Here is a 10,813-nt window from a genome sequence, read left to right as displayed (position 1 = left end):
ATATATATATATATATATGGAAGGGTCTACAGGGTCTACAGGGTCTCACTACTAGATCGGACTTGTAGTGATCTGCCTGTCTACAGCCTCCCAAGAGCTGGGATTACAGGTGTGCCACCACTCCCAATCTCAATTGATGTCTCAGGACACCCTGGGGGTGGGGCCGGTACAGCAGGCCCAGGGATCAAACCCTGGCCCCTGCGCCTGCTTGCAGGAGCTTTAACAAAACAATGTTGAGACTGATTCAATTCTCCTGAATGTCAGTTTTTATCATGTTTTTATTTTATTATGCATTCCCATTTTAATTAGATCTTATTGATTGCCTTTTATAGATAGGCCACATATATCATTCCTTCTTTGCCTTTGGTTTTTAAGGCATGTTTATATTTGCCCAGATGTGTTTGTTTTGCTTCTGCCAACAGATCTGACTTTTTCTCCTGTTAAATAATTTCTGCCTTCTGCCTTTGAAATCTCATGTGACTGGGACAGAATATCTTTGAAGGTACGCAGATTCCTGCTATTTGTCCTTTGTTTCAGTGTGCTAATATTAGGCTCTCTATCTCACAGCAGTGCCGAGGCTGCTCAGATCCCCCAAGGGGGTGAGAAGAGACTGGTGGGCTGTCTTGGTAGCACCAGCATGCAGTCCACATCCTGTAGCTTCACTCCACAGCACAGGCCAGACTATAAAAAGACCAAAATCATTAAAAATAGCTCTCACTACAATTTTCACCTTGGAAGCTTTTGGCACAGCTCTCCAAAGAAACAATTAGATTCTCCCTCTCAGAGCCAAAGCAATATGGGGGAATTTTTTTTTATTTTAGTAGAGGAATTATGAAATAAACATCATCCATAAAAACAACTGTGTAGGGAAGGAGAAAGCCACAGCTGACCGATTTTTTTATAGTCTGGCTCATGTAGCCAACTTTTTGTACTTGTGTATAATTTGTCCTTGACTTTAGGAAGGTTTCCTTCATTTGTAAGTGACAGGCAGTGTAGCTGAATTATAGGTTTGGGCAGTGGATGCTTTCTTTTATGCTTCTGGGAAAAAATATCTATCTATCTATCTATCTATCTATCTATCTATCTATCTATCTATCTATCTACCTATCTATTCCCCAGGCCACTCTGATGTTTAAAGGGAAATAGCCATTCTCTTTCCATACACTACTAAATGTAAAATTATATTTTATACTAAACATAAAACAGTATAAAATTAAACACTCCAAGTCTGTATGAAGTAAGATGAAACCTGTTAATACCGAATGAATGGATTTATAGTTCAATAAATTTCCTGGAAGGCAACTGATCAGCTTCTGCGTTACATCACTTATGAATTTGCTCTCTGCTAGGCTTCCTTTCATATCACATTGCTCATAGCTGCGATGCTTTAAAAGTCCTAAGTTTCAGTTTTTTTATTGCCTCCCTAATTTTACTACAATTGCATTGTTCTTGGACATCTTAAGTCACGAGTTTTCTTATAACTTTGTTATACTAGAATATTTTCTGAAGAGCCAATGAAAGCTCTCTGATACCTGATCAGAATTTTACATAGTCATTTGTGATGGCTGTGTTTAGATGTCCTTCCTGACTTCTGCAAAGCCTTGTATGGTCATAGGTCATGTTTTGGTAACACCCTAATCCTGATAGCCTAGATAGAATATAAAAGAGGTAGAAAAAAAGCTATTAATGTCCTTTGCTTGCTTGATTTGCTACCTTCTAACCACCATGAACTGTTTTTCTTCTGTGAATCTTGTCTTCCATGTCCCCTGCCTTGTATCTAGCCAATTATGGAGTGAAACCTGTACAAACTGTAAGCTAAATTTATCCGTTCTCTCCTAATTGTGTGTGGTGTATGTTTTGTCTCAGCAATGAAAAACAAACAAAAAAACAAACAAAAATTCAACTAATTTGGTACCAGGAGTGGTGTGGAACCAAATACATCAATGCACTAATTTAGTAATCATCCATCTTTTGTTCCAGCATTGCACCATGAATCAATCACACATTCTACATCTAGCCACCTCTGAAAAAGTGTGCCTTCATTGACCTACTTTGTTCAGTTGGGCCCCCCTTCCTAATATCTCATTCAACCATGAGCCTATTAATGGACAGTGAGCTTGATGCCCTCGTGATCCAATTTCCTCTCTAAGCCCCATTTTCTAACATTGCTGTGGGACCAAGCCCTCAATGCATCAATCTGGAGGGCCGTTGATATTTAGACCACAACACCTTTTTACTGATTTCCATAGTAGTGATACTAATTTACATTCACACCAACAATGTAGAAGAGGTCCTTTACTCCTCCATTTTGGCAACCATTTATTTATTCAATATTTTTGTGTTCTTGATGATAGTTGTTTTGACTGAGGCAACACAAAATCTCATTTTTTTTTAAATTGCATTTTCCTGATGGCTAAAGATGTTGAATAGTTCTTCATATGTTTATTGGCCATTTCTCTTTCTGTTGAGAAATGTCTGCTCAGTTCATTTGCTCATTTTAAGTAGTATCTATCTCTATGTATTATGGATATGAATCCTCTGTTGCAAGAGTAGCTAGCAAAGGTTTTCTCCTCTTCTACAAGAAGGTCTTGAATGTGGGAGGTGTTTTTATCTTCTAGTTTTCCTCAATCTTTTTTTTCACTGTTCTATAATTTCTACTGTAGAGGTCTTTTACTTCCCTGGTTACTTTGATTCCTAGATATTTTATTTTTATTTATTTTATTGTTTTGGAAGCTCTTATGAATGGAGTTGTGTTCCTGGTTTCTTTCTGAGCAAGTTCGTTATCGGTGTACAGAAAAGCTTTTTTTTTTTAATTGTTGATTTTGTGTCTTGCTACTTTGCTGAATTTGCTTATCTGACTTAAAAGTTTCTTTTGGAGACTTTAGGGCCAGCTAAGTACAGGATAATATCTGCAGATGAAGATAATTTAAATAGTCATTTACTTATGACCAAATTACTTAACTTAATTTATTTATAGACTATCACAATTACAAAATCTTCCTTAACGTCAAGGTTTTCAAGCCAACTAATATATTTCTAAATGATCTTTAATTTACTAGAGGTCATAAATACTCTTAAGGATTCTGATTTTAAAGAATGTTCTGAAGGTGTTCTTTTGCTGCTTTGTAAAGAGCAGGTTTTTTTTTTTATTATAAGAAGGTAGGTGGAATTTTAACAAAAACAAAAGTTTTTTAAAATTTTATTTATTTATTTATTTTTGCAGAAAGAACTAAGGTGTCATTGACGTAAACCAAGATCTTGTAACCTTGCCATTAGGGTCATTTTGGTCTGGATGGTTCTTTGCTGTGGACTTTCATGTGTATTGTAGGATGCTTGGCAGCAGCCCTGGTTCAACTACATGCTGGTAGCACCCCTGGGGAAGTGACAATAGATAAGTTCCCAGCCATTGCCAAAGGAGCTTAGGCATGTCAGTACCCCAGGTGAGAATCACTGATTTGAAGAATCTAGACAGGAGCTTTTGGAGAAGAAAAAGAGTTCTACTTCAGCCTTGTTGAAAGTTTATTTTAAAATTTTTATTATTTTTATCTTTTTAGACAGGGCCTAACTGTGCAGTTCGGGTTGGCCTCAAGCTCACTTTGTAGCCCAGGCTGGTCTCTAACTTACAACAGTCCTGCTGCCTTAGCCTCCTGAGTGCTGGGCTTACAAGCGTGCACCACCACCCCTGCTTAGGACAGAGCATCAGAAGGGGGTCAGCTTCATTAGCCTCCTATCCCACTCTAGCTGAGCTGGGCATGCTTGGAGCTAGGTTAATGCAGCATTCCCCAAACTGAGGGTGTAAGCCAATGAGTCACCCAGGTGATTTTTGATAGTACATTTTGAAGTAATTTTTATTTGTAACCCTCACTGAAGTTGAAGATAACTTCTTTGCTCAGCTGGGTTTTATATTACTTTTACTTTTAAACTTTCTTAAGACACCTTTACATCTCCTTGTCTGATTTTACAGGTAATTTTAATGTACCTTTATTTGATCTTTTACTCCATTATGCAGTTCATTTCAGATCTCTCCTATCTTTATTTCCTGATCCTTAATATGAAAATTCCGCTGCAGTCTTCTATTACTCCCCTTTTCACCTCCCTCGCAAGGTTTAAAATATATGTATAATAGTTACATATATATATATTGGGACTATCACTGCTTTTGCTGAGTCCTGCATCGTTCTCACATCATTGGTAATGAAGTCACAGGACTTCATTTAGCAAAGGATGCTAAAGATTGAAAGGTGTGGTTGGGTGTGTTCAGGAACAGAAAGACCAGGTAGCTGCAGGATAGCAGCAGTCCATGGAGAGAATGGATAAAGATGGGCAACTCAGACCAGATCATGTTGTAGTTTTTAGCCACTGAATGAAGTGATTGCAATTTTTTGCCAGATCCTTTGGGAATCTACTAAAAGAGTAAATATTTTAAGAAGAATGGATTGTTAGAAAGTCAGTGTGGATAGCTGGCTTTGGCAGAATTGCTGGAGTCCCCTCAAGTGGCAGTTATGTCTTGGTCAAGGGAATATTAAAGGTGTGATGAGGTTGTCACAGTAATATGGAAGGTGGCCCACTAATGCTTATAGTCTGGTTGTCAGGAGGAGCCAGGATCTTAGACAATCACTATACTTGCCTCCACAGGTAGGCACAGACTTTTACAACCATAATTCTTTATTTCTCATACTTTCAAAATCTTTGATGACTTTAAATGGTCAGGAAAAAGGGAGCAGAAGAGTGTTCATTCCCAGACTGGAGTTCCTCACTGGAGGTGCATTGCTGGCATTTTGCCTGGAGAAACATTGAAATATTAGATTATCTGAAGTTGTACAAGACTGAAGCACCTTTGTTCGTTAAGTGCCAGTGGGATCCCCTAAATTACAAACACCCAATGCATTAAAAATGTGAAGGAGCCTCTTATATGGAAGACTTACAAAACTTACATATACTGCTGCAGCACTGAACAGTGCTTAATACTCATCTCTACTTAAAAGTTTAATTTATTAGACCTGTAAGAGTTAATTAAGTACACAGTAATGTTGGTATATTATCAATATAGTTGTTAAAAGGAAGTTATTAATATTAATAAATACAGTTTAAAGTGTTTAATTAAATTTGTAAATGTGACAATGTTACTTAAAGAGGTCATTAGAAGTAATCTCTTTTAGAATATTTTGCTGAGTTTATACACCTATAATATTCAAATAATGGAACTTAACCAAAAAAGGGTATACAGATGAACGTCCATTTTGTATCTGTGTATTCAAAGTGGTTAGGATAGATATATAGTTACATTCTCTTAATGAATAGAGTGATTTGTTCTAATGGTGTTTGTAAATAGGATATCATGTCCGCATCTTATACAGCAATTAACCACCAGGAAGAAGGTATGCAATGTGTTAATTATTGAAACTGACCTACCATTTTGATTTGAAACTGTCTCATTGCTATTTGTTTATCAATAAAATTATGGGGAAAAAACCCAAAAAATGAAAAAAAAAAAGAAGTAATCTTTATATAAACTTTCGTTAGGTGCGTATATTGAAATATTTACAGGTAAAAAGAAATATAAGATTCCCTTGTGGGGAAAACATGAGAGTAGAAGAAATTAAACATAAAAATGTTAATAATTGCTGAAGCTAGGGGATGAATATTGAGGTTTACTTGTTAGGCTCTCTAGTTTGCTTAACACTCCCAGGTAGCTAGGCCTGCTAGCACATGCCGCTCATCCCACAGCTCTGGGAAGTAAGGCAGAAGGACAGCAATTTCGAGTTCAGCCTCGGCAATTTAGTGATTGAACACGATCTTGTTTCAAAAATTAAATGTAGAAAAAATGTCCGGGGGTGTTGCTTAGTGTGGACACCCTGGCTTCAATTCCAAGTGTTGCAACAAACAAACAATTTAAAAATCACAAATAAAAAGTCTAAAGAAAGTAGTTGCTTAAATTTTTTTCAGAACTTTGAGGTTCACGAACTCATTAGTCTGCTCTTCTTTCTGTACAGCAGGGCTGAGCTTTTCAGGCTACTCTAGTTAACTCCTGGTTTTGTGTGATGGTGGGACCACAATTCTAAGGTCTTCCAGAGACAGAGTTCATAACACTATCTTCACTCCTGCAGCCGCAGTGCCTGGAAGAGGCTGCCAATTATTACAAGTTATCTTTCTCATAAACATACTTTTTCTAGTCATATTGTAGAACCTTCAAAGGTAGAGACGTTAAAGAGTAATTCTTGGCACAACCGGCCCAAGCAAACCACACACGGGCTCTGTGTCATGGATGACATTTATGATTTCACTTTTTATCTATCTCTGTGTCTACATGCATGTTTCCTTCCCATTATTTTTGGTTATTTCCTTCAGGTTAAATGCATTGTGGTTGATGGGGATGGTATGTATTGCATTAGCCAGAATGTTGTATTTAACGGCTTGGGCTCAGCAAGAGTTTGGCCCCCTGGGTAACTGTACAAATCACTTGAATTTCTTCATCCTCTATTTCTTCATTTGTAAAGTGGGTGGTGGGTTAGTACTAACTGTGTAGGGCTCCAGGGAGGATGAAGTAATACAAAAATATGTGCTCTATTGTAAACATTAGCTATTATTTTTAGACAAGTTATTTGTTGCAGTTCCGTTAAAAACAATTCACTTCCCTTACACATTGAATGTAAAGCTTTTATTTGAAAACATACATGTGGGGTGTTATTGTCTAGTATTCTGTTCTAGAACTTCAAAATAGCTCTTTGTCCTGGGTGCAGGCTTATCTTAAGCCTCTTTTCCTACTCTCAAGTGAGCTAGAACCCACATATGGACAAGCAGATTTACAAATGAATGGCTCCGCATCCACAGTCTGTAATTTATTGTAGTTTGGGAGGTAATTGAAAATCAGGAAAATCACTTTGTTTAATGTCATTGAGATTTATTTTTAGAAATTTCAGATGCCAGAGCTAATGACAGTCTTTCCAAACTAATAATTCAGAAATACAAGTTTGTGTGGAGTTAAAAGCTCCCTGGAAATCTGGAAAATGTTGCAATCTAATTGCAATTATGCAGCATGTACGTGCACAAACATTTATGATGGGAGCTATGTGCAGAGCGTTAATGGCCCCATCACTCAGATAACATGACAAATGTCACCCTCTTTTCTCATTTTATGTTTTGTCATTTCCCAAAATTTCTGTCAAAACCATTGCCCACTTCAAGATGATAAGCCCATTAGGATATTCTTGAAACTTGTTGCTCTACAGAGCTATGTTCCCAAAATTAATTTAAAAAACTAAAAATTATTTAAAGCCTTTGGATTTCCCAGGTGTTTCAGGAGATTTATATCCTTGCTTTCTTATCACTTAAGTGGTGATTATGTTACTATTCAACAAAATCACCATGGAGGCTGGATTCACAGAGAATTTGGAGTTGGATTTATGACTGAAATAAGTATTAAGAATAATACATCCATGTACTTGGCATTATATGTGTCTCATTCTTTTTATCTTTATAATGAGAGGTCAGGACACAGCATTCATACAGAATCAGCCCTTCTAGCTATAAATATTATAAATTAAAAGTTTTAGTATGACATGTCTTGCTAAAGCTTTTTCTGTAGGCTTCCTCAAGGCCTAGAGAAAGTGCATATCACTTCACTTAGCCAAGCAAAATACCATGAATATTTATGTCATAAAGAAGCTGTCCAGGGAGACACACTGGGTCTTTAATCTCAGTTTCTGAAGGTTTTAAGACCTCCTTTTTCAGTAAAGACCTAGAAAAAGGAAATGATTTTTGAACTAGTTCCCCAAATGCTATGATTTTTCCTTATTATAAAACTGAGATTAAGGAGTAGTTGGTCGATTAGCTCCAATTGTTGCCTCCTTGGGTGTGTACCACAGAGTCCACCAATTTGTAGGTTGGCTCTTGGTGGTTTTAGAATGACATATCTTATAAAACATACATCTCATTCTGTGCAGGTTACACTGGAGATCTTTGCCAATCCAAGATCGACTACTGTATCCTAGACCCATGCCGAAATGGAGCCACTTGCGTTTCCAGTGTCAGTGGATTCACCTGTCAGTGTCCAGAAGGTAAAATATTAACTCCTACTCTAGAAATCCTTGTGGATTTTCACATTAAATCATATGTGCATGATTTTGATCAGCCTTGTATTTTAAATTTCTGAAAAACTTGATAGAAGAGAACCTCTAATTTTGTTTCATATGATTCTTTTCAAAGCTCTATGCTGGCATAGCTTGAAGATTATGTAAGAATATTAAACGTAAGCTAGGAATTTTTCTGATTTTGATTTATACACTGAAAAATTTTAACTTTTCTAATTAAATAGTTTTTTTTTCCCAATGGTGAAACTTCACTCAATAGTCCCATTTTTGTTGAATTATTCAGTTTTTGATACCAGTTCACATAAGAATTGCAACATAAAGCCCATTGCTTTAGTGTTTATGTGAACTTTGTAGTGACTTGTAAAATTCAGTCAACAAGAAAAGCCAGATCTTTAGGCTACTTTTATAAACTAGTTTCACTCTTAGAACAGTTTTTTTTTTTCTGAGGGAGGAGGGAGGAGGTAAATTGCAGGTAGACCCTCATGTTCTAGGAGTAATATTGTTCTTTGAGGAAGTTTCATTCCAATTTTTGCTTGGAGGGATGTTATGAAAGAGATTGCTTTAAACGTTTAATGTTACAAGAATAACATGATATTAGAAGTCCCTCCACAAACCCCCCCCAAAATAACAACAACACCATTATGTGAAGCTTGTCTTCTGGATGGTTAACAACCTAAGTTTGCAGACCAAAATTAGAGAAAAAGGAGGGCTACAAGGAAAGCCGACATTTTGGCCCTAACCTTCTAAAGTCAATTAAGACTCAGGACATATGAGAACTTGTACTGTAACATCATGTACCTTGGTAGTGTCCCAAATTTTCTGATCAAGAAGATTATGGGGCCAAAGAGGAAAGTGATTGATGACATAGAGTGGGCCTAAGGAGAGTCACATGGGGAGAAAACACTCTGTCAGGCTTTCACAGAGAGCACATTGGCCAAGCAATGGCCGTGACTCATCCACATGGCTGACACTGACAAAGGTTCTATAATCTGAGGTACAGAATCTCAAGATAAATCCTGAGGGGATTTCACTGACCTTCTCAGACCCAAAAGCTACAACTCTTGTTGCATAGGTCCTGCTTTACCTTGGTCTTAACCATCCAGTAGAAAAATATGAAGACGAAATATAGGAAGTAAAGCCATGCTGTTATGTTGAGCTGTGGGGGACTCAGGTCAACAATTTCTGACATTGCCAGTTAAACAGAAGACCCAATGCTATTATGGGCTACTGGACTCTTTTAGAATATTTTGCTGAGTTTACACACCTATAATATTCAAATAACGGAACTTAGAAAAAATGGGGTATACAGATGAATGTCCATTTTGTATCTGTGTATTCAAAGTGGTTAGGATAGATATATAGTTGCATTCTGTTAATGAATAGAATGATTTGTTTTAATGGTGTTTGTAAATAGGATCTCAAGTCCGCATCTTGTATAGCAATTAACCACTAAGAAGAATATATTCAGTGTGTTAGTTATTGAAACTGTACTACCGATTTGATTTGAAACTGAATCATTGCTATCTGTTTATCAATAAAATTTTAAATAAAAAAACCATTATGTGAGCTCCTGATCTACGAAAGTGACACTGACAACTACATAAAGTAGAGTCATCTCTCCAGAAATTAAATTCAGAGTCTGAGTGCTTAAGGAAACATTTCTGCATTCAAAACTACCTTCCGCAGGCCCTGGCTGAGAGTTCAGAGGAGGGCAGGGCACCAGGGGCATGGATAGGAGGCCACTGGGGTCTCCCAAATAACCCAAGTGTTGGGACCCCAGGAACTGCTGCACCTGTGAAGAACAATACCTAGTATCTTTTACCACTTTGGAGAAATGAACACCCACAACAAGGGGAGGTTCTCCTGTCCCAGGCCTTGTGCATGACCAAGGATGAGGGTGCGCTGGCTGCAGCCCACTGAGCTGTTCCCCTCCAGCTGATAAGGAACCAGGTCAAAATGGAAGTGGGATCACGCAGGCCTGGCTAGCCTGTTCTTCACTCCCTCTTGTCTTTCTTTCCAAAGCAGGTGAACAAATGTAGTCAGAGGGACTAAGACAGAGCAGATAGCATCACTGTCACTTGCTTATGGGCGCTTTGCAGGTTTTCAAAGCTTTGGCACACCATGAAAGAGTCAGTGGCCACCTACCTCTGGCTGTTGACCTTGATAATTAGTGAAGAGTAGGCTTCAGAGCCATTCTGGGGTCAAATGGGATTTTTGTAAAAGCGTGGACAACTCTAAAGTGCTTTATTGGAATTGCTTTGACTTTTGCAATGAGGTTCCAGAGGTTTGGAGAGGAGACTGGAAAATAACTTTGGTGATATGATTACCCGGTAACATAGGCAGTTGAGCTTAAGCTCACTGTCTGAATATCAAACATCATAGACATAACATGGAACAGGTATTTTCCATCAAGTATTGATATGTTAAACTTTAAATCCCTACAGAATATGAAGAAAAAATAAAAAAATTAAAAAATTTAAAAATAGGAATAAACAATTGCATATTTTTACACAGAAATTTAGAAATTTAACCATGTACAGCATTGTAGCAGGACAGTCCAATGAATATTTTTTCTTGTCTCTAGTTTTCATTTATTACCTTTTTCCTTTTTAAAAAGCAAACATTTACTTGAGAGACAGCATAGCAGTAATTGATAAGACATGAGAAGCAGTCCATATTTAGAAGACCAGAATGACAGGCATTCCAAGCATAGCCCTAGTATT

General features: G+C 37.3%; 1 protein-coding gene across 2 annotated transcripts in view; it reads left to right on the top strand.

Moving 5' to 3' along the window:
• The window catches only part of Dner (delta/notch like EGF repeat containing), a 340,243-nt gene that overhangs the window by 229,948 nt on the left and 99,482 nt on the right, over positions 1-10,813 (top strand). Inside the window, exon 7 of one of the 2 annotated variants that reach the window (XM_004637300.2) lies at positions 7,944-8,057. The exons of the other annotated variant lie outside the window; for it this stretch is intronic. Within the exon in view, the coding sequence (XP_004637357.1) occupies positions 7,944-8,057 (114 nt within the window). The remainder of the gene's footprint in view (positions 1-7,943; positions 8,058-10,813) is intronic. 2 annotated transcript variants of the gene reach the window in all.

Source organism: Octodon degus, unplaced genomic scaffold (genome assembly GCF_000260255.1).
Source record: "Octodon degus isolate 3935 unplaced genomic scaffold, OctDeg1.0 scaffold00089, whole genome shotgun sequence".
Taxonomy (NCBI): domain Eukaryota; kingdom Metazoa; phylum Chordata; class Mammalia; order Rodentia; family Octodontidae; genus Octodon; species Octodon degus.
The sequence above is the reverse complement of the archived record's forward strand: the minus strand, read 5'-3'. Positions and strand labels throughout refer to the sequence as shown.